Raw genomic sequence first — 24,148 nt, 5'->3', positions numbered from 1 at the left:
AAACTCGGATCCACGGCTTCCTCCCCACTCCATGGCCCAAAAACGTGGTTCCAAAGCACGGATCCTCATGGATCCTCACGCTTTTTGCATTGGACCAACCCAAACTCACCGTCAAATCACACATCATTCCAGGGGCACAGCCTGCACCACAAAAAACTCAGATCCACGGTTATCTGGCAATGCCATGGCCCAAAAACGTGGTTCCGAAGCACGGATCCTCATGGATCCTCACACTTTTTGCATTGGGCCAACCCAAACTCACCGTCAAATCACACATCATGTCCAGGGGCACAGCTTACACCACAAAAAACTCGGATCCACGGCTTCCTGGCCACTCCATGGCCCAAAAACGTGGTTCCAAAGCACGGATCCTCATGGATCCTCACGCTTTCTGCATTGTGCCAACCCAAACTCACCATCAAATCACACATCATTCCCAGGGGCACAGCCTGCACCACAAAAAACTCGGATCCACGGCTTCCTGGCCATTCCATGGCCCAAAAACGTGGTTCCAAAGCACGGATCCTCATGGATCCTCACGCTTTTTGCATTGGGCCAACCCAAACTCACCGTCAAATCACACATCATTCCCAGGGGCACAGCCTGCACCACAAAAAACTCGGATCCACGGCTTCCTGGCCACTTCATGGCCCAAAAACGTGGTTCCAAAGCACGGATCCTCATGGATTCTCACACTTTTTGCATTGGGCCAACCCAAACTCACCGTCAAATCACACATCATTCCCAGGGGCACAGCTTACACCACAAAAAACTCGGATCCACGGCTTCCTGGCCACTCCATGGCCCAAAAACGTGGTTCCAAAGCACGGATCCTCATGGATCCTCACGCTTTCTGCATTGGGCCATCCCAAACTCACCGTCAAATCACACATCATGGCCAGGGGCACAGCCTGCACCACAAAAATCATGGATCCACGGCTTCCTGGCCACTCCATGGCCCCAAGACGTGGGTTTGAAGCACGGATCCTCATGGATCCTCACGCTTTTTGCATTGGGCCAACCCAAACTCACTGTCAAATCACACATCATGGCCTGGGGCACAGCATCCACCACAAAAATCACGGATCCACGGCTTCCTGGCCACTCCATGGCCCAAAAACGTGGTTTCGAAGCATGGATCCTCATGGATCCTCACGCTTTTTGCATTGGGCCAACCCAAACTCACCGTCAAATCACACATCATGTCCAGGGGCACAGCTTACACCACAAAAAACTCGGATCCACGGCTTCCTGGCCACTCCATGGCCCAAAAACGTGGTTTTAAAGCACGGATCTTCATGGATCCTCACGCTTTTTGCATTGGGCCAACCCAAAATCACTGTCAAATCACATATCATAGCCTGGGGCACAGCCTACACCCCAAAAAACTCGGATCCACACCTGCCTGGCCATACCGTGGCCCAAAAACGTGGTTCCGAAGCATGGATCCTCATGGATCCTCATGATTTTTGCACAAGACCAGCCCAAAGTCACTATCAGATCAAACATCATGGCCAGGGGCACAGCATCCACCACAAAAATCACGGATCCACGGCTTCCTGGCCATACCGTGGCCCAAAAACGTGGTTCCGGACCACGGATCCTCATGGATCTTCACGCTTTTTGCATTGGACCACCCCAAACTCACTGTCAAATCACACATCATAGCCAGGAGCACAGCCTACACCACAAAAGTCACGGATCCATGACTTCCTGGTAAATCCATGGCCCGAAAATGTGGTTTTGAAGGACGGATCCTCATGGATCCTCACGCTTTTTGCATTGAGCTACCCTAAACTCACCGTCAAATCACACATCATGTCCAGGGGCACAGCCTACACAACAAAAAACTCGGATCCACGGTTATCTGGCAACGCCATGGACCAAAAACGTGGTTTCGAAGCACGGATCCTCATGGGTCCTCATTATTTTTGCACTAGATCAGCCCAAAGTCACCATCAGATCAAACATCATGGCCAGGGGCACAGCATCCACCACAAAAATCATGGATCCACGGCTTCCTGGCCATACCGTGGCCCAAAAACGTGGTTTTGAAGGTCGGATCTGCACGGATCCTAACGCTTTTTGCATTAGGCCACCCCAAATTCACTGTCATATCAAACATCATGTCCAGGGGCACAGCCTGCAGCACAGAAAACTCAGGTCCACGGTTATCTGGCAACGGCATGGCCCAAAAACGTGGTTTTGAAGGTCGGATCTGCACAGATCCTAACGCTTTTTGCATTAGGCCACCCCAAATTCACTGTCATATCAAACATCATGTCCAGGGGCACAGCCTGCAGCACAGAAAACTCAGGTCCACGGTTATCTGGCAACGGCATGGCCCAAAGACATGGTTTTGAAGCACGGATCCTCATGGATCCTCACGCTTTTCGCATTGGGCCAACCCAAACTCACCGTCAGATCACACGTCATAGCCATGGGCACAGCCTGCACCACAAAAATCACGGATCCACGGCTTCCTGGTCATACCGTGGCCCAAAAACGTGGTTTTGAAGCACGGATCCTCATGGATCCTCACGCTTTTTGCACTAGATCAGCCCAAATTCACCATCAAATCACACATCATCGCCGGCGGCACAGCCCGGACCACAAAAAACTGAGATCCACGGCTTCCTGGCCATACCGTGGCCCAAAAACGTAGTTTTGAAGCACGGATCCTCATGGATCCTTACGCTTTTCGCATTGGGCCAGGCCAAACTCATCATAAAAGCTTTTTGACACCTAATCGTCTCCGCCTCTCATTGCGCGGGAGTCTCCTGCGCAGGGTGGGCGTGGGTAGCGGAGTGCCTGGGCTCTCTTCACTGACTTCCAGGGAAGAATCCCGGAGCCCTTCCACCTCCTCTTCCCATTGCTCTCCTGGACTCTTGGTGTCACGCGTATTTCCTTCCCCTTCCACCAAGCTGAGTCTCCCCCTTGTGCTAGGACCTTCACCTGCAGAATCTGAGACCCTCTCCCTCTCCCGTGTCTCTGATGTCAGTTCCCTGACAGCTGCCATTAGACCCTGGATTGCAAAAGAAATAATACAGTACTGTAGGAAAAACTATTTTGAAAGACAAGACAAATATTTTCAAGTGGAAATTGATGCTGTTCCTCCCAAGAAGAGACAAATCTTGAACGAGAGTTATATTACTGTGTCTCGACCTTGCCCAGAGGGATGGAAGGATACACTAACCTATTGCTCAGATATTTTACCTTCCTTGTTTGAAGGCTGCTGGCCACTATGTTTCTTGAAGGAAGGGTGCAGGAGGCCCAGTGGTGACCTAACTATGGTTTACTGTGAAGGAAACTGCAAGGACTGGTACCACTGCTTTCACATAGGCATTGATTCAAAAGATCTTCCAGAGGTTTTCGTGTGTCCAGACTGTCAATCCACTGTGGCCAAATAGATTTTGAAACTGCAAAGTGTCATATTCCACAGGTTGGTATAATACAGCAAAATCCAAACATATAGTTTTCATCATCATGGCAGGGATGGTCCTTTTCCGTAGAATTCTTATTTATGGAGTTAGTTTTTATATCCTGCTTTTCTCTACTTGAAGAAGTCTCAAAGTGGCTAAAAATCTCCTTTCCCTTCCACCCCCACAACAGACACCTTGTGAGGTAGGTGGGGCTGAGAGAGTTCAGAGAGAAGTGTGACTGGCCCAAGGTCACCCAGCAGCTGCATGTGGAGGAGCGGGGAAGCGAACCCAGCTCACCAGATTAGAGTCCACCCCTCTTAATCACTACACCACAGAATCGTATCTCTTAAAACTCTGGAGCAAGCTGTTCAGTTCAGCCTTGTAGTGATACTGATTTGAGGAGGAAAGGTTGGTGATGAGCAAGATCTGTTCCCATTTCCCAACACAGAGACCATAGAGCAGTTTCTTTTGGGAGCTGATCCTGCAGAGTGTTTCTGTTCAGAATTTCCGTGGCAGAAATCGGCTAAGTGCCTTTATAAACATTCAGCTTCTCAAATTGGAGGTGGAGGGCAGAGAAGGTGCTAGTCCTTACCTCCCTCCTCCCAGCCCCATGATCCGTTGCCCAATGGGCTGAATTTCAGGGCTTTTGCATGCAAAGGGCAAGCTTGTTCTTTACTTGTTTAGATCTTTAAACTTGGGAACAGATATTTGGCTCCATGACCACAATGACCAAAAGGTTCAGCTTCTAGAGGACTGGAAAGATCATGATTGTACTTCCCCTACCCTCAGCCCTAACTCCGTTGAGTATTTTTTGTTATGAGACTGAGTGTTTGGGGCTGATGCCGTGGCATTCTTGTCCGGGGGCTTGATGGAAAAACAGAAAAGTGACCCTCACCTAACTCTCCAATGCCCTTCAACAAGAATGCTGTAGGAAATATTGCTAAGCCCAAAGGGAGGCAATTTGCTTCAGCTCACCTTGTTAATGGCAGAGCAAAAGCTATGCGTGTGTCATTCTCAACCAGTCTACTTTCAGGACTGATTTTAGAACCCTCTTATATCAGGCCACATGGTCACTGGGGTGGCTCCATCATGCAACCATGACTATCCACACAGGGACCATCTATTTTTGTTTTTTTCTGATACTGGATTTTAAGTTACAGTTACATCTTTTAAAACAACTGTCAGTATATCACACTGTATTGAGTGCATGTCGGATCTCGTCTTCAGTTTTCCTTTTTCTGTGAACCGTCCCTTGGAGCTCTCCGGGCCCCATCCTGTTATTTGGCTCTGCCCAATGACCCACCCTTGCATCGCAGTGTTCACCTTCTGTTGTCAGATATTTCGGTTTTTAAGCCTTTGTGCTTTTTTATGTTTGTACATATTTTATGGGCTAATAGCCGTAAATAAATGAATGAATGAATAAGTATCACACTGTATTCCACTTGCCTTCCAAAGGAACACATGGCTCTCCCCACATAGCGGGTTAGGTTGAGACTGCTGATCCAAAGTGATCAGTAATTTTTACGGTAATTACAATCCTGCTTTCCCTTGTACCAGCTTACCTTGACTTTGGTAAGGCCTTTGAAAAGGTCCCCCATGATATTATTGCAAAACAACTAGTAAAATGTGGGCTAGACAAAGCTACCGTTAGGTGGATTTGTAATTGGTTGATGGGCTGAACCCAAAGAGTGCTCATCAGTGGCTCACCTTCATCCTGGAAAAAAATGACTATTGGGGTTCCACAAGGTTCTGTCCTGGGCCTGGTGCTATTCAATATTTTTATAAATGATTTGGATGATGGAATAGAGGGCGTGCTAATCAAATTTGCAAATGACTGCAAACTGGGAGGGGTTGTGTAGTGGTTTGGAGTTACTCTTGCGTAAACCGACCCCGTTTGGGTGCTTGGTTGCCTGGTTAAATCCTTCGGACTGCACAGCCCATCTCCGCTTGACTGCCTCAGTCACTGACAGAATCTGTCTGTGGGCGTTTCTTAAACCTCTGCCAGCATAAAAGCTGTTTGACACCTAATCGTCTCCGCCTCTCATTGCGCGGGAGTCTCCTGCGCAGGGTGGGCGTGGGTAGCGGAGTGCCTGGGCTCTCTTCACTGACTTCCAGGGAAGAATCCCGGAGCCCTTCCACCTCCTCTTCCCATTGCTCTCCTGGACTCTTGGTGTAACGCGTATTTCCTTCCCCTTCCACCGAGCTGAGTCTCCCCCTTGTGCTAGGACCTTCACCTGCAGAGTCTGAGACCCTCTCCTTCTCCCGTGTCTCTGATGTCAGTTCCCTGACAGGTTGCTAATACACCAGAGGACAGGGTCAGAATTCAAAATGACCTGAATAGCCTAGAGAGCTGGGCCAAAACCAACAATATGGAGTTCAATAGGGAGAAATGTAAGGTACTACACCTGGATAGAAAAAATGAAATGCACAGGTGGGGGACACTTGGCTTGACAACAGTACCAGTGAAAGGGATCTGGGAGTCTTAGTTGACCACAAGCTGAATATGAGTCAACAGTGTGATGTGGCAGCTAAGAACGCCAATGCAATTCTGGGCTGCATCAATAGGAGTATAGTGTCTAGATCAAGTGAAGGAATGCTACCACACTATTCTGGTTGGTCAGACCACACCTGAAATACTGTGTCCAGTTGAAGAAGGATATTGTCAAGCTGGAACATGTCCAGAGGTGGGTGACCAAAATGTAAAAGGTCTGTAATCCAAGCCCTATGAGGAGAGACTTAGGGAGCTGGATTTGTTTAATCTAGAGAAGAGAAGATTAAGGAGTGACATGATAGCCATGTTTAAATATTTGAAGGGATGTCATGTTGAAGAGGGAGCAAGCTTGTTTTCTGCTGTTCTAGAGACTAGGATGCAGAATAATAGATTCAAACTATGGGAAAAGAGATTCCACCTGGGCGCGGTAATCCAGTCAGGGAAAAAGGGAGGCATACTATGTTTAGGGCACCATTTCCAGCCTCTTCTCCTTTTCGGGGTGAGAATAGTGGATCCTAAAAAGGGCTGCTCAGTCATGGATACAGCTGCTGAGCTGCTCAACTGCCTTATTCCTTGAGTCAGAACGACTGAACGCCCATGTGTCGGTTCATGACTAGGGGCTTCACATTCCTGCCCCTGTAGCCATTTAGTGATCGCCATGGGGGTTGGGTTTGGGGGGGTTGGGTTGGGTTTTTGGAAGATGCCTGTGCGTGAATTTGTTTTATGTGTGTAGATCAGTGCACACTGACCAACGCACAGCCTTCGCAGTAGGGCTCTGTTCTGATGGCATGAGTAGTCACGACGAACTGGTGGATCCTATCTCATGCAGCCTTCATCCGCCTTCACAGCCGTTGTAACACACTGCTTGTTATCACCCGCCTGTTCTGCCATTGAGGACTTCTTGGCTCATTCTTTGTCTAGCTCCTTCCCTGTTATGTACTAAGCTTGGATCCTAGAACAATAGGCAAGTAGGATCCTAGAATGCAAGAATTGATTGGCTTGCAGGAAAGACCAATCAGGCTCCAGGAGGGAAGCAGAACCAGCCATTCAGACGGGACTCATTGTGTAAATAATGTATATAAAAGCCTGAGGTTTTGGGGGAAATTCAGTCACTGTTTTACAAGCTGCAATAAAGAGCATGAAATCACTACAGGACTCTGAGCATATTTAATTTTCTTTGACCTTACCACCTTGGGTGACCCTGCTGGGAGTACGAGATTCCCAACGGCTTCACTCACAAGGGTCATAGGAATGTGCAAGCCCACTCACCATGACAAGTGAGAGAACTGAGATAGATTGCACTGAGCCCTGGTCTCATTAGACAAAGTGTTCCACCAAAAAGGCTCTGGCTCTGGTTGAGGACAGCTGGATATGTTTTGGGCCAGGGACCACCAGTAGGTTGCTGTTAGATGAGCATCACACTCATGGGGGTGTATTGGAAGATAATTCCCACAGATAAGAAAGGTCACAGACTGTTTAGGGCTTTAAAGATTAGCACCAAAACATTGAACCTGATTTGATACTCCACCTGGAGCCAATCCAGCTGATTAACAACCAACTGAATGTGGGCTCTCCACAAAGTCCAAGAAAGAACTCATGCATCTGCATTTTAGACCATTTGGAGTTTCTGGAGCAGTCTCAAGGGTAGCCCTGCATCTCTCTCTCTCTCTCTCTCTCTCTCTCTCTCTCTCTCTCTCTCTCTCACACACACACACACACACACACACACACATATTTAAACCCTGCACTCCCCGGCTCAGGTGTATAGCAAGTTAAAGTACTCTAGTACTGTATGCAGGTGACTACTGCATGGATCACCATGGCTAGGTTGGAAAGGGACAGGTACAGTGCCGATTGCCTAACCTGACATAGATTCAAAAATTCCAGTTTGGCTACATTTGTGACCAATGCCTCCATAGAGACAGAAGCATCCAGGATCACACCAGGACTCCTGATGGCAGCTACAGGTGACTATTGCACCCCATGAAGAGCTGGGAGCTGGCAAACCAAACTGAAATTATTCTGGCCCAGCCATTGGACGCCCATCTTTAAAGGATAGAGATTCAGCCGACACTGTTTCCTCCATCCCAGCACACCCACCTAAAAATTGGCCAATATATCCAGGGTAGCATCTGGCCAGGGCCATGAAGCAGTAGATCCATGATGTTTGTGGTCAGATCTGTGGTTATGTACAAGATATGTGAATGAAGGGTGAATTTGGGGTTCCCCAATGCAAAAAGTGTGATGATCCATGAGGATCCGTGCTTCAAAACCATGTTTTTGAGCCATGGAGTGGCCAGGAAGCCATGGATCCGTGATTTTTCTGGTGCAGGCTGTGCCCCTGGAAATGATGTGTGATTTGCCGTTGATTTTTGGTTGGCCCAATGAAAAAAGCGTTAGGATCCATGAGGATCCGACCTTCAAAACGACGTTTTTGGGCCATGGCGTTGCCAGATAACCGTGGATGCTAGTCTTTTGTGGTGCAGACTGTACCCCTGGACATGATGTGTGATTTGATGGTGAGTTTGGGGTGGCCCAATGCAAAAAGCGTGAGGATCCATGAGGATCCGTGCTTCGGAACCACGTTTTTGGGCCACAATATGGCCAGGAAGCCGTGGATCCGAGTTTTTTGTGGTGCAGGCTGTGCCCCTGGCCATGATGTGTGATTTGACGGTGAGTTTGGGTTGGCCCAATGCAAAAAGCGTGAGGATCCATGAGGATCCGTGCTTCAAAACCACGTTTTTGGGCCATGGAGTGGCCAGGAAGCCGTGGATCCGTGATTTTTGTGGTGGATGCTGTGCCCCTGGCCATGATGTTTGATCTGATAGTGACTTTGGGATGGTCTTGTGCAAAAATCAGGAGGATCCATGAGGATCCATGCTTCGGAACCACGTTTTTGGGCCACGGTATGGCCAGGCAGGTGTGGATCCGAGTTTTTTGTGGTGTAGGCTGTGCCCCAGGCTATGATATGTGATTTGACAGTGATTTTGGGTTGGCCCAATGCAAAAAGCGTGAGGATCCATGAAGATCCGTGCTTTAAAACCACGTTTTTGGGCCTTGGAGTGGCCAGAAGCCGTGGATCCGAGTTTTTTGTGGTGTAAGCTGTGCCCCTGGACATGATGTGTGATTTGACAGTGAGTTTGGGTTGGCCCAATGCAAAAAGTGTGAGGATCCATGAGGATCCGTGCTTCAAAACCACGTTTTTGGGCCATGGATTGGCCAGGAAGCCGTGGGTCCGAGTTTTTTGTGGTGTAAGCTGTGCCCCTGGGCATGATGTGTGATTTGACGGTGAGTTTGGGTTGGCCCAATGCAGAAAGCGTGAGGATCCATGAGGATCCGTGCTTCAAAACCACGTTTTTGGGCCACGGTATGGTCAGGAAGCCGTGGATCCGTGATTTTTGTGGTGCAGGCTGTGCCTCTGGACATGATGTGTGATTTGACGGTGAGTTTGGGGTGGCCCGATGCAAAAAGCGTGAGGATCCATGAGGATCCGTGCTTCAAAACCACGTTTTTGGGGCATGAAGTGGCCAGGAAGCCGTGGATCCGAGTTTTCTGTGGTGCAGGCTCTGCCCCTGGGAATGATGTGTGATTTGATGGTGAGTTTGGGGTGGCCCGATGCAGAAAGCGTGAGGATCCATGAGGATCCGTGCTTCAAAACCACGTTTTTGGGCCTTGGAGTGGCCAGGAAGCCGTGGATCCGAGATTTTTGTGGTGTAAGCTGTGCCCCTGGACATGATGTGTGATTTGACAGTGAGTTTGGGTTGGCCCAATGCAGAAAGCGTGAGGATCCATGAGGATCCGTGCTTCAAAACCACGTTTTTGGGCCACGGTATGGTCAGGAAGCCGTGGATCCATGATTTTTGTGGTGCAGGCTGTGCCTCTGGACATGATGTGTGATTTGACGGTGAGTTTGGGGTGGCCCGATGCAAAAAGCGTGAGGATCCATGAGGATCCGTGCTTTGGAACCACGTTTTTGGGCCATGAAGTGGCCAGGAAGCCGTGGATCCGAGTTTTCTGTGGTGCAGGCTCTGCCCCTGGGAATGATGTGTGATTTGATGGTGAGTTTGGGGTGGCCCGATGCAGAAAGCGTGAGGATCCATGAGGATCCGTGCTTCGGAACCACGTTTTTGGGCCTTGGAGTGGCCAGGAAGCCGTGGATCCGAGATTTTTGTGGTGTAAGCTGTGCCCCTGGACATGATGTGTGATTTGACAGTGAGTTTGGGTTGGCCCAATGCAGAAAGCGTGAGGATCCATGAGGATCCGTGCTTCAAAACCACATTTTTGGGCCACGGTATGGTCAGGAAGCCGTGGATCCGAGTTTTTTGTGGTGCAGGCTGTGCCCCTGGACATGATGTGTGATTTGATGGTGCGTTTGGGTTGGCCCAATGCAAAAAGCGTGAGGATCCATGAGGATCCGTGCTTCGGAACCACGTTTTTGGGCCTTGGAGTGGCCAGGAAGCCGTGGATCCGAGTTTTCTGTGGTGCAGGCTCTGCCCCTGGGAATGATTTGTGATTTGATGGTGAGTTTGGGGTGGCCCGATGCAGAAAGCGTGAGGATCCATGAGGATCCGTGCTTCGGAACCACGTTTTTGGGCCTTGGAGTGGCCAGGAAGCCGTGGATCCGAGATTTTTGTGGTGTAATCTGTACCCCTGGGCATGATGTGTGATTTGACAGTGAGTTTGGGTTGGCCCAATGCAGAAAGCGTGAGGATCCATGAGGATCCGTGCTTCAAAACCACGTTTTTGGGCCACGGTATGGTCAGGAAGCCGTGGATCCATGATTTTTGTGGTGCAGGCTGTGCCTCTGGACATGATGTGTGATTTGTCGGTGAGTTTGGGGTGGCCCGATGCAAAAAGCATGAGGATCCATGAGGATCTGTGGTTCGGAACCAAGTTTTTGGGCCACGGTTTCGCCAGGAAGCCGTGGATACGTGATTTTTGTGTTGCATGCTGTGCTGCTGGCCATGATGTTTGATCTGATGGTGACTTTGGGCTGATCTAGTGCAAAAATCATGAGGATTCATGAGGATCCGTGCTTCGGAACCACGTTTTTGGGCCAGGGCGTGGCCAGGCAGGCGTGGATCCGAGTTTTTTGTGGTGTAGGCTGTGCCCCTTATTATGATATGTGATTTGACGGTGAGTTTGGGTTGGCCCAATGCAGAAAGCGTGTGGATCCATGAAGATCCGTTCTTGAAAACCACGTTTTTGAGCCACGGTTTCGCCAGGAAGCCGTGGATCCGTGATTTTTGTGGTGGATGCTGTGCCCATGGCCATGATGTTTGATCTGATGGTGACTTTGGGTTGATCTTGTGCAAAAATCATGAGGATTCATGAGGATCCGTGCTTCGGAACCACGTTTTTGGGCTAGGGCGTGGCCAGGCAGGCGTGGATCTGAGTTTTTTGTGGTGTAGGCTGTGCCCCTGGCTATGATGTGTGATTTGACGGTGAGTTTGGGTTGGCCCAATGCAAAAAGTGTGAGGATCCATGAGGATCCGTTCTTGAAAACCACGTTTTTGGGCCATGGTATGGCCAGGAAGCCATGGATCCGTGATTTCTGTGGTGGATGTTGTGCCCCTGGACATGATGTGTAATTTGAAAGTGAGTTTGGGCTGATCTAGTGCAAAAATCATGAGGATTCATGAGGATCCGTGTTTTTTAACCATGTTTTTGCGCCATTGCGGCACCACGAAACAGTGGATGCGTGATTTTTTTGGTTCCTCCTACTGACTAAGATGTGGTCTACAGTAGCATGGTGTTTTTATTTTGTTTCAATATAAAAATCATATGAATTCATGAGGATCCGTGCCTCGGATCCATGTTTTTATGGTGCTGCAGCGCGGCAAATTGTTGGATCCACGTTTTTTATAGTCCAGTTTGTAGGCGTGCCTTCTAGGTGTGATTTGACACTGCATTTGTTGGAATTATTTTTAAAAAACTGGAGGATCCATGAGGATCCGTGTAGATCCGCCTTTTATGCAGACCCCTCATCGGGGTCCCTTCCCACTCTACAATACTGTAATTCTATGAGAAAGGAGCCGAAAGGGGAAAATTGCTCCCCAAAGGTTTCTTTCCAGGGTGAGAAAGGACTTAAAGAGAGGCAGGAAAGACTTAAGCAGGGAGATGTGGAAAGGTGGGAAGGGTGAAGAGAGAGAGGGAGGAAAGTGTCACTGTTAATCTGTTCACAGCATCAACAGAGCCTTGGGATACTTCAAAAACACAGCACATTACTCAGGAAAATAGTGGGTGTAAGTGCTTCAGCGTGCACTGGCCCCCCTCTGCTTCCGCCTCCCAGAGGAGCCTGAGTGGGTTCAGGAGGGGCAGCACAGGCACAGCTCTCAGAGGGAGGGAAAGGAGGAGCAGGTGAAGAGGATGCCCCCCTTTCTCCACTCTTGCCTCACTGCTAGCCATCTACTTGCAGGAAGATTTTTTTTAAAAAATAATTACACTAAAAACATACTCTGCGGCCTGTATATATAAAAGGTTGGGGGTCGGAAGTAGCCCTCTTGCTGATCACATTCTCTTCCGCAAGAGAATCCCTGGCACATGACCCCAGCTGAACTAAATAAAGCCCTGACAATTTTCATGTTCCAGCACAGAGTCCAGGCAGGCAGACATTCAGGCCTGCTTACCTACTAGCCATGATTTTCTTGGTGTGTAGAAATGAGCCAGCATTCTTGTGCTTAGATTTCAGAGGCAACACTAGCACACCAGACACAATGGGCAAATTCATCTGAAGAAAGTCAGAAATACCCTCTTTGAATAATTTATAGCAGAGATTTTATTTGAAGAAATATTACAACATATAAAAACTACATAAAGTATTAATTTCCACTTGTACAAAGTGGTTGATTAATTTTCAATACAATGCATAATAAAAACACCCGCAACCCTTCCCCCCAACACACACACACACACACACACACACACGCATGAAGTGGCAGGCACTGCACAGTTGATCACTTAAGAATGGTTATTTGGAACATCAAAATGGCTTCAGAATGTCAGCCAAGTAGACAAACACTGCTCACAAATACAGGCTTGAAAAGAGAAAGACAGAACACAAAATAATTCCCCAAACAAACAAAAACTTCCAACAATTTTCAGCATGTCCAGAAGAAAGCAAATAAACCAGAAAATGAAACAAAGAAAATTAAAAACAATCAGTGCATGTTTGGGTGTTCAGGTGCTGGAACAGAAGAGCAGCAGGTGAGGGGCTACTGACAAATTAATCTGAAATGTCCATCTTTTCCTGCTTGATGTTACCTGCAGAAGAACAAAATATACCAGAGAGATAAATTAGATATGTTATTCCAGGGATGGGAAACTTGTGGCTTCCCATCAGGCAGCATTTATTGCCAGTGGTCAGGGATGATGGGTGTTGTAGTCCAACAACATCTAGAGAGCTAAATGTCCTCCAGTCTCTAGGTGTGCATGTGAGGGTGTCCAAGAAGCACATGGGCCCTGTGCAAATACAGTGGTACCTCAGGTTACATTCGCTTCAGGTTACACACTCCACTAACCCAGAAATAGTGCTTCAGGTTAAATACTTTGCTTCAGGATAAGAACAGAAATCGGGCTCCGGTGGCAGCAGGAGGCCCCATTAGCTAAAGTGGTGCTTCAGGTTAAGAAGAGTTTCAGGTTAAGAACGGACCTCCGGAACGAATTAAATACTTAACCTGAGGTACAACTGTAAAAGTAACCCCATTAGTTCTTTCTGGAGTGGGGGGAAATGCCTCCCTCCATTCCCCTTAGCTGCCTCAATAGTTACTCCCAGGACAGGCAAGTGATACAATGGTAGCAACTGACCTAAGTCAGGGAAGATAATGCAGAAGTATTGTGCTGCGAAAGAGGCTGCAATCGTAGCCCAAACAGGTGTGGAGGCATGTCCCTGCTTCATGCCACAGATGGGACATGGAGTCTGCCAGAGCTGTGGGAACAGGTTGCTCAGAAGTCCTCTTTAAAATACATCACCGAAATTCCATAGCTTACCTGTAGCATCCTCTTTCATTTTGGCCAACACACACAATTTGATCTCTAGTCCGATGGCTTTTGCCAGAGGTGGAGGCACTGCGTTACCCACCTGCAAAAACACCGCCAGGGCAGGGGCAGAATAAACAGTCATCACATGTCTGCAAACCACCTCACTTACTGCTAAGTATTGGTAGGGCCACCAAAGCAGGCGGTGGTGGGGTGTGTGCAAATGGAACCCAAAGGTACCAAAACTTTCTCCCTTCCTCTTTTTGCTCACTGCGAGCAAGCCATCTGTTGATTTGGCAATCAAAAGTTTCAGAGTATAAAACGCATCTTAAGCCACCATCTAATGCTATCTTTTACAATAAGTATTTCAGCAAGGGTATTTAATCTCTTTCCTTGTGTATGCATATTTGTATATACGCATGCAAACACGCTCACTCTTCCCTGATGGGAGAAATCTTAGTTGCATCCTGCTGGGCAGCTGCTTCTAGCATCTTGAGTTCTTCTCAGTTTACACAAATTCAGAAATTTGAAGCATCAGGAAGCTTTAAAGGTTTCATCGGAAGGTTTTTAAACTTGTTCCAGCTTACATGGCTTTGATAACCTCTAATCTTCTAAAGAAATGTGCAAGGCAAGACAGCTATATGCTTGTCAGCCCCTTTATCTTAATTTTGAAATAATGATAGGTCTGTGCTCTAGCACTAACTTTCAGACAGCTAAATAACAAACAAACAAAAAGTAACAAAGCAACAGGGATGCTCTGGCATCTTTCTGGGCATCTCCACTTCTTTTAAAAGCAGGGATGAGGAACTTGTGGCTCTCCAGGTGTTGTTTGACTCCAACTTGCAGTAGCACCCAGACAGCATGGCCAATGGTCAGGGATGATGGGAACATTTAGAGGGCCACAGGTGTCCCACCCATGCTCTAAAAGCATAAGAAGCTGTCCCATAAACGTTGACATCTAAAGGTCTCCCTCCCCACCCAAAACATCTGCGGCAACCTACCTGCCTGTGCTTGTCAAGCACATTTCCAAACAGACGGTAGGTATCTGGAAACCCCTGGGACCGTGCGCACTCACGCACACTCACCACCCGGTGCTGCTCGGGATGAAGCACACGCCCCTGCAAAACAGGGTGGAAGACCATGAGCCATTTCCAGCTGATATCTGGGCCATGTCCTTTCTCGGGGCATAAGGGGAAGAATTCAGCGCTGCGCTATCAGCTCGCCAGATTGAACAACCCCCCTCCCTCTGCACTTCTGGGGTTCTCCCACCCCACACCTGAGCCAATATACCAAGGACTGCCTCTCCCCATAGAAACTGACCCAGACTCTGCATTCCTCCACATGAGCTCCAGAGGGTGGCAACACGAGAATGGACCTTTTTTGCAGTGGCCCCTTGTTTGTGGACTGTTCTCCCCAGGGAGGTTCATCTGGTGCCTTCATTATATAACTTTAGGCGCCAGGCAGAAACATTCCTCAGGCCTTGGGCTGACTGACATCCAATGCTCTTTTAAATGTGTTTGTGGAAGAGGGGGGTATTGTTTTGTTGTTTCTGTTTTGACTGTTTATTTGTGCATGTTTCCCAACTGGCCCTGTTTCATTTATTTATTATATTTACTCACTGCCCTTCATCAAAAGATCCCAAAGCAGTTCACATGATAAAAACATGAGCCAATGAAACAGAGCCAATTTGGAAACCGTGCAGGGGACGGAGTGGGGGGAACTGTCCCTCTGACCGGGCCCCTGGGGCCCCTCCTGGTCCTCCACATGGCTTATTTAACAGCTTTCTTTACATGAAAATATAAAAAGAGAAGAAATCCAAAGCAGCCCATACTGCATAAAATCTTCAGGGAAACTTTTAGAATTCAGAGTAACTGAAGAAAGGCCTAACTGGAGAAAAGAAGCCTTCTAAATGGAAAAGGTTTTCCATGCTTCCTCAGGGTCCCTGACGTTGGGCAGCTGGACTTCCTGAGCAGTGAGTTCTGCGAGGCCAGAGGTGCCACCACAGAGAAAACACACCAGGCAATACAGCTAAACTCACAAAATATGCCACTGAATGCATTATCAAGCAGTTCTCTCTTACCTGTTTGCCCATGGGCTCAGGGTTGGTGACTGTTGTACTGAAGAACCCATCCCACTCTAATCTTCCATACAAGCCAGCCCAGTGGTTGTGCCGGTTCCCCGTGTGGGGCAGACACCAGGGGATCAGGGTGTTGAACTGCCGGTCCGCAGGGTCACATGGCTTGCCTAGGAAGGATGACAGAGTTCAGACAAACCTCCCACTGAATGTGTGGACAAAGGGGGACAACAACCCTTTAACACAAGAATCTGAATTACACCACAAGCCTCAGAATAAAACTGCAAGGGGCCATGGACTGTAACATCCTAGAAAAGCCACCGTCTCTATTTTCTAATTCGAAATACCATTTCATTACCATTCCTTTAAAAGGGTATTTAAAATTGTCACAAAATCCTGAGGTCTACTGTCAAAGGAATTCACTGCAATTGCCAATCAACTGATAAGCACTTACAGTGACCTCACTTGAAAGCACTGCTGGGATTGCACCTTCAAAGGGATTTGTGTGCTCACTGCCCAGCCATCTGTTGGCTCCAGCAAGCCTCTTTTAAGCTTCAAAGGAAGTGGTTTGAATGCAAACCTTTTGCAGGAGAAAACCAGTCCATTTGCAGAAGTGGTTAGGATCCTAACCACTTTCTCTAAACGGAGAAAGCGACCCCTCTTGGCTGCACTAGGGAGACCCCAATGAAAAACTCAGTTCCAATGGGGGTCCCTGTCAGGGTCAATAAGCTGGATCGACATGGACAGAGAACAGACCCCACCTGCCAACCGCACCTGCTCCACACCTGACATCACACAGATCCATTTGTAGAGCAGGCGGGGGCTGCTTGTATGGAATGACTGTGGACTAATTTGGGTGCAGCATTGGTTCCAATTAGGTCCATGGTTCAGAGGTTTCCCACAGCTGCCCTGGTAAAATGCCATTTGCCTTGTGGGCCTGGGGCTTACTCACGGACTACAAAGAATATTCCCTGGTAGCTTAGAAATGCAGGCCCACAAACCTAGGTCAGGAAAGATTTGCCGCTTTGGGGAGGGGAGAGCAAGGGGTTGTTACGCCCCCCCCCCTGCACCTCACAACTATTTCACTGTTTCTGCCGCTAAATTCCAGTTAGGCACAATGTGAAGATCCAATTTAGACATAAAATCTATCTATCTATCAGTGGCCTGTACCAAAATAGAGTGGCAGAGTTTGGTTATTAACTTGTAACAACTCACACTTCCTTCACAATCTCATAAATACACCTATATTCCAGTTTCAATTACAGTATGGTCGTGTATACTCAATCTGCCCCCACACAAGTACTCTTACCTTTCAGAGCCTGTTCTTTGACCACGTTCCTTACCACGCAAGCAAGGTGGAGAGCTTTGAAGCTCAGCACACATTCTGACATGGTCTTACAAGAACTTGCGGGGCCGTCTGGGTTCCCAGTAGAGAATCCTAGAGCCCATGTGCTAAGCGGGACTTGCCTGATAAGCAAGGCGGAGAGCTTCAAAGCTCTTTCTCCACCAGGAAAAGCCAGTACACAAAGAGCTTTGAAGCTCTCTGCCTTGTGCAATTTCAATTGGCTGGCTTTCAACCAAATGGTGCGTAAGATGCAACTGTACTATACAGCTATTCTAAGGTTTTAATCATTTATAAGTTAACCGTTTTCAATTAGTTCTCAGCCCTGGTTATTAACATTTCAGGTAACAGAGCCAACAAAGACCCTGAAGCACTGAATCCATTAGGGATGAGAAGACCATCTAAAGGACTGAAGACTAAAAGGACCATCCTCTGGTGGCAAGAGTTCACTTTGGCATCCCGTACCTTCAGCGCAAGAGCAGACCCCCCGGAGGGCTCCTGTGGTGCTGCGCCCATTTTTCTTCTCATGGTGTGTGTAGCGCAGCTTGCGGGTGGTGGTGCCATCGGAGAGACGCACTTCAATGTTGGGCAGATCACGCCAGTCTGAGCCTGGGGCCAGAGGAATGTGTCTCATCCGAGCAGCCACCAGTGCACTCATATCCTAGGAAGACAAAGTCAAGAGTTCATCCCCTGCGCTGCAGCAGCATCAGCTTCCCAGTCAGAATCCATTAGGGCCACCGCTTACACCTCCGTATAAAAGCGACTACTCTTTCCCTGGTAGGAGACTCCTCAGTGGCACAAAGGGCACAATGGTGAGGAGGGGGCCGCACAGCACAGCTGCTTGGGTCTTTTTCTCCAGTAGCACAAGGGGAAGGGCTGCAGCTCAGTGGCAGAGGTCCCAGGTCCAATCCCCAATGGCATCTCCAGGCAGCGCTGGAAGAGAAGCCTGCCAATCGGTGGAAACAATGCTGGATGGATCAAAGGTCCAACTCTGCATGAGGCAGTTTCCCATGTTCAAATTATGTGGAAGCCTAAGGACTTTGCTTCAGAAATCAGAATGCAGCTATCAAGAGAGCCTTCTTCCTAGGAAGCTCTGGACCTCAATACAGTGAATTCCACCCCATCACCAGATAACGATAGTAAGAAAAAGTGCTTCACCTTACATATATGATCCCTGAGGATGGGCTGATACTGAGAGCCTCGAATTTGCCTCTGGAACCAAGATTGTGGCTCCCCATTGTAGGAGATTTCAAGTGCTGATGCCCCATTCCTGATTTCAGGAAGGTCAGACATGGTGTCCCGGACTGTGATGGTTCGGAATGGGCCGGAATAGGTCCTAGAGGACAGCAGAAGAAGGTGCTTTACAAATCAACTCCTGCCTGAGCCTTCCCCTACTCGGGGGGGGGGGGGGGATGGCCCCACTCATACCAGGAAGCATGGTTCATTAGCAGGCTTTGGCTAAAACTTGCTTCCACTGACAAATAAAAAGCCTTACTTGAGAAGAGTAGTTATTCCCAACGTTAAAAAATAAGTTTCAGAAAACAGCTTCAAGATTATGGCTGCTGGCCAGAATAAGGGAAGGGGGCGAAAACTTTTTGCTGCAGGGCTCTTGGGAGCTTTTCATAGAATCATAGAGTTGGAAGAGACCACAAGGGCCATCGAGTCCAACCCCCTGCCAAGCAGGAAACACCATCAGAGCACTCCTGACATATGGTTGTCAAGCCTCTGCTTAAAGACCTCCAAAGAAGGAGACTCCACCACACTCCTTGGCAGCAAATTCCACTGTCAAACAGCTCTTACTGTCAGGAAGTTCTTCCTAATGTTTAGGCGGAATCTTCTTTCTTGTAGTTTGGATCCATTGCTCCGTGTCCACTACTCTGGAGCAGCAGAAAACAACCTTTCTCCCTCCTCTATATGACATCCTTTTATATATTTGAACATGGCTATCATATCACCCCTTAACCTCCTCTTCTCCAGGCTAAACATGTCCAGCTCCCTTAGCCGTTCCTCATAAGGCATCGTTTCCAGGCCTTTGACCATTTTGGTTGCCCTCCTCTGGACACGTTCCAGTTTGTCAGTGTCCTTCTTGAACTGTGGTGCCCAGAACTGGACACAGTACTCCAGGTGAGGTCTGACCAGAGCAGAATACAGTGGCACTATTACTTCCCTTGATCTAGATGCTATACTCCTATTGATGCAGCCCAGAATTGCATTGGCTTTTTTAGCTGCCGCATCACACTGTTGGCTCATGTCAAGTTTGTGGTCAACCAAGATTCCTAGATCCTTTTCACATGTACTGCTCTCAAGCCAAGTGTCACCCATCTTGTATTTGTGCCTCTCATTTTTTTTGCCCAAGTGCAATACTTTACATTTCTCCCTGTTAAAGTTCATCTTGTTTGTTTTGGCCCAGTTCTCTAATCTGTCAAGGTCGTTTTGAAGTGTGATCCTGTCCTCTGGGGTGTTAGCCACCCCACCCCAGTTTGGTGTCATCTGCAAATTTGATCAGGATGCCCTTGAGTCCATCATCCAAGTCGTTGATAAAGATGTTGAATAAGACCGGGCCCAAGACAGAACCCTGTGGCACCCCACTAGTCACTCTTCTCCAGGATGAAGAGGAACCATTGATGAGCACCCTTTGGGTTTGGTCAGTCAGCCAGTTACAAATCCACTGAGTGGTAGCATAGTCAAGACCGCATTTTACCAGCTTCTTTACAAGAATATCATGGGGCACCTTGTCGAATGCCTTGCTTAAATCAAGGTAGGCTACATCCACTGCGTTCCCTTCATCTACCAGGCTTGTAATTCTTGTTGAATAAGACCGGGCCCAAGACAGAACCCTGTGGCACCCCACTAGTCACTCTTCTCCAGGATGAAGAGGAACCATTGATGAGCACCCTTTGGGTTCGCTCAGTCAGCCAGTTACAAATCCACTGAGTGGTAGCATAGTCAAGACCGCATTTTACCAGCTTCTTTACAAGAATATCATGGGGCACCTTGTCGAATGCCTTGCTTAAATCAAGGTAGGCTACATCCACTGCGTTCCCTTCATCTACCAGGCTTGTAATTCTTGTTGAATAAGACCGGGCCCAAGACAGAACCCTGTGGCACCCCACTAGTCACTCTTCTCCAGGATGAAGAGGAACCATTGATGAGCACCCTTTGGGTTCGCTCAGTCAGCCAGTTACCAATCCACTGAGTGGTAGCATAGTCAAGACCGCATTTTACCAGCTTCTTTACAAGAATATCATGGAGCACTTTTCCTGCCCTCTTTACGTATGTTGGACCCTGGTGGAAGGCATTCTGCACTCAGTGAACAGGGCTCAAAGCACAAGTGGAGGGGGCTCAGATAAATCTGTCCCTTGTCATGTGAGAATCAGCTCAAACATGCATCCAAAATGTGAATGAGAAACCTGACATATGTAAAAAAAGAGGCTTATCTGCCAAAAGTGGTGATCTTGCAATGAAACTGTGCAGTTTGGATAAGGTACTAAAAATAATCAGTGTTCAGTGTTCTTCTAGACATGCTGATGCCGAAGAAAGTTTAGGAGCATAGCCTTAAGTCCAACAATGGATGGCAGAGAAGAGCCTTTGTCAGGGGATCCTTGAAAGCTGAACTCTAGCCAGGTTCTGTTTTTTGTCTTTAAAGGCACCCCAAACATACATGCACACACCATGAAACTGCCAACAGTTAAGTTTGAAAGACGGCCATTACCTTGTGATATTGCTAACAAACTTCTTATCGTCCACCACCACACTGAGCTGGCAAGCACGGGGAGCAAAGACATGCAGAGGTTCAGGGAACATGGGAAGCTTCTCTCCTGGGGCTGCAGCCAGCACAATCGCTCTCCTGCGTGTTTGGGCCACACCATACTGACCAGCCTGGAAGGGAGGAAGATTAAAACACACACGTTAATGCTGAGGAAGAACAAAAGCTGCAAACTTGCCTAAAAACTTGTCGTTTTGAATTTATTGCCTTGCCTTGCATTATTCAATCAAGTTTGCCACAATCTACAGCTAGCACCAGTTCACCACCTGAAAACAATTCCAATCTAAAAAAGCATCTACCCTAGCTTGGAGTTCCGTATCTGGTGGTAACCCTCCAGATTCTAGAGGGCCACACAGGTTTCCCACCTGTGCTCTAAACTCTCTTCAAAACTATTGATGCAACCCAAGAATTGGCATACTGGGGGTTGGGGGGAGGGAGCTCAGCAAAACCACCTAACAGCTCTCACTTTTCGTGGCATTCTGGTTCGACTCCTGATCTAAGAGGAATCTTTCTCCTTCTGAGAACCTGCAGAGGACACACTCACTGTGACACGTCCCCTGCTCTGACAGAGAGGCTGCCCAACTAACATACCTGCAGAACCCCAAAAGTGCACTGGTATCCCATCCGGACAAGGCAGCGCAGGGTGAGCTTTAACACCATTGAGCGCTTGAAGGAGACAAAGTTCCTCACATTCTCAAGCAGGAAGAACCTCGGCCTGTAGTAGTCACAGTAGCTGGAGAACAAGAAGGGTCATAGGGGTTCAGTTGTGGGCTCTTTTCCCCTCTCCAACAGCAGACAGGTTTCCTCAGCAACACTAGGATAGGGGGGCAAGTCCCAGCCCAACCACCTCACCCACTCTCCCAGTACAGCCTCAGGTCTTGCAAGGGTCCCGGCCACTGAGGGACAGAACATTCACCCATTCCATGCATACTTATTCATAAAGTGAACACACTGCAGTAAGGAGTAAGAATAAAAGCATTTTATGGTGCTCTGGGGCATTCAAAGCGCTTCAAGCATACCTTAGACACATACCTTACCTAAGGCGGTTTGACAAGATTCCTGTATTGGAGGGCCATTGGATGAGAGAGTGGCTTGCCTTAGCAAATCCATAGCAGAAATGAAATTCAAACTGGGACCTTCCCAGTTCAAAGCAGAGTCTCACCACTATGTCACATTGGCTTAACGGGTGTGTACTCTGCTTCTCCCTTGATCAGAGCACAGATGAGGGATCCTAAAATGAAATTATTGTGCAGCTTCTCTCGGCCTCCCACAAATCTACCTGTGATCTCAAATTCCCAAGCCACCTTTCATTTGTTCTTGAGGAAAGCTTCCCCTTACACAAGACATACAGTGGGTGCATTTCAAAGTTCAGGCTGTAATTGTGCAAATTTGAACAAACTGCATAATTTCTCTTCATTTTAATGGAAACAATAATTCAGGTTTTTCTAGTTATGTGAAGGGGGAAGGAGATATGTAGGGCACTGAAGCCATCCAGTCACTGGAAATGCTGGTAGCAGGAGCAAGGAACCTGTGGCCCTCCCCTCCAGGTGTTGCTGGACTACACCTCCCATCATCCCTGACCACAGGCCATGCTGACTGGGGCTGTTGGGAGTGGGAGCCCAACACCATGGGGGGGGGGCACAGGGTCTCCACCCACACTACCTGCTTTGGTTTCATTTACACTTGCAAGGCCTAGAAATGTGCCTCCTCACCTTCACCTCCATCTTAAAAAAAAAGAATACAGAGATTTTCCAGGAAAGCTGAACTCTGTAGTCACTGTCATGGTCCATGTTCTATCCTGTGGAACTACAGCACATACACAACCCTGATTCAGCTTTTTAGAATGGTCTACACTGACTGGCGGGATGCGGGTGGCGCTGTGGATTAAGAGCCTAGGACTTGCCAATCAGAAGGTAGGTGGTTCGAATCCCCATGACGGGGTGAGCTCCTGTTGTTCAGTCCCTGCTACTGCCAACTTAGCAGTTCGAAAGCACGTCAAAGTGCAAGTAGATAAATAGGTACCGCTCCAGCAGGAAGGTAAACGGTGTTTCCATGCGCTGCTCTGGTTCGCCAGAAGCGGCTTAGTCATGCTGGCCACATGACCTGGAAGCTGTACACTGGCTCCCTTGGCCAATAAAGCAAGATGAGCGCCGCAACCCCAGAGTCGTCCACGACTGGACCTAATGGTCAGGGGTCCCTTTACCTTTACCCTGAGTGGCAATGGCTCCCTAGGGTTTCAGATTGGGTGGGGGGACATTCCCAGTCTACCTGGAGGCATTGGGGACTGAACCTACAATCTTCTGCATTTGAAGCATGTGATCTACTGCTGAGTAAAACTTATATTGCTGATTAAGCCCCTAGAACTTATATTGCTGATTAAGCCACTGTCAACCTGAGGAAGGAGACCACCAGAGAGTTCTTGAACTTTGAATAGGTGCGCGAATTGAAGCGGTTCATCCCACTGAAGCCTTGGCAAGGTGGTCCACCGCACAGCATCTCCACGTCTCCCTTTTGTGGCAGCTTCTGACCCAAGGAGTTGGTCTTCTCCCCAGACATGACCAGCTTGAGCAGGACATTGCAGTCCTCCGTGAACACTGTGGTGCCAGGATTGTTCAGGCGGAAGGCCTGTGCTGCTGGTTCCCACATCTCGATGGCCCACAGAGTCTCTGAGACTTCTGCCATTGGGAAAAGAAACCAAAAGAGGAAAAAGAGCTTTACACTGCACGCCTCACTTCCAAAGCCGGGTAGCAGGGTACAAACCACCCCCCCAGCAAACAAAACTGAATCTCCCACTGGTCCATCATCCTGCACTTCCTAGCCTCCCCATGGCTTTTTTAAATGGCCTTGCCTGCTTGGTGGAAGCCTTCTGACAAGCCTCCACAGCCAGAGAAGACATCCAGGCTGCGCAACTTTGATGGCTTAATCTCAGCAGTTTCAATTTCACTCTGCTCCGTTGCTCCTGAAGATTTCCCTTTGCTTTTACCTGTGTCAAAAACAGAACAAAACTGGGGTGAAAGGGTGTTCAAAATTGGGTCATAGCAAGACAGCTACACAGCTGGCACTCTGATCCCACAGG

General features: G+C 48.3%; 1 protein-coding gene and 1 long non-coding RNA gene across 4 annotated transcripts in view; one reads left to right on the top strand and one right to left on the bottom strand.

Moving 5' to 3' along the window:
* The first annotated feature begins 1,257 nt into the window (after positions 1-1,257).
* Positions 1,258-7,061, top strand: LOC144325954 (uncharacterized). The gene is made up of 2 exons (XR_013391125.1): positions 1,258-5,272; positions 5,714-7,061. It is a non-coding gene; the product is annotated as an uncharacterized LOC144325954 (long non-coding RNA).
* Positions 7,062-12,673: 5,612 nt separating this feature from the next.
* Positions 12,674-24,148, bottom strand: part of DNMT1 (DNA methyltransferase 1) — a 51,706-nt gene continuing 40,231 nt past the window's right edge. For 2 of the 3 annotated variants that reach the window (XM_028712550.2, XM_028712549.2), the window contains exons 25-34: positions 23,921-24,055; positions 23,465-23,747; positions 21,664-21,805; positions 21,019-21,185; positions 18,465-18,642; positions 17,772-17,967; positions 15,971-16,134; positions 14,892-15,008; positions 13,903-13,993; positions 12,674-13,176 (exon numbers count right to left, since the gene is read on the bottom strand). In XM_028712550.2, coding sequence (XP_028568383.2) covers positions 13,139-13,176; positions 13,903-13,993; positions 14,892-15,008; positions 15,971-16,134; positions 17,772-17,967; positions 18,465-18,642; positions 21,019-21,185; positions 21,664-21,805; positions 23,465-23,747; positions 23,921-24,055 — 1,511 coding nt within the window. In that variant the 3' untranslated portion in view covers positions 12,674-13,138. Of the gene's footprint in view, positions 13,177-13,902; positions 13,994-14,891; positions 15,009-15,970; positions 16,135-17,771; positions 17,968-18,464; positions 18,643-21,018; positions 21,186-21,663; positions 21,806-23,464; positions 23,748-23,920; positions 24,056-24,148 lie in introns of those variants that run through there. The other variant, XM_028712551.2, reaches the window with a different exon arrangement.

This window comes from Podarcis muralis, chromosome 17 (genome assembly GCF_964188315.1).
Source record: "Podarcis muralis chromosome 17, rPodMur119.hap1.1, whole genome shotgun sequence".
NCBI classification, from domain to species: domain Eukaryota; kingdom Metazoa; phylum Chordata; class Lepidosauria; order Squamata; family Lacertidae; genus Podarcis; species Podarcis muralis.
The sequence above is the reverse complement of the archived record's forward strand: the minus strand, read 5'-3'. Positions and strand labels throughout refer to the sequence as shown.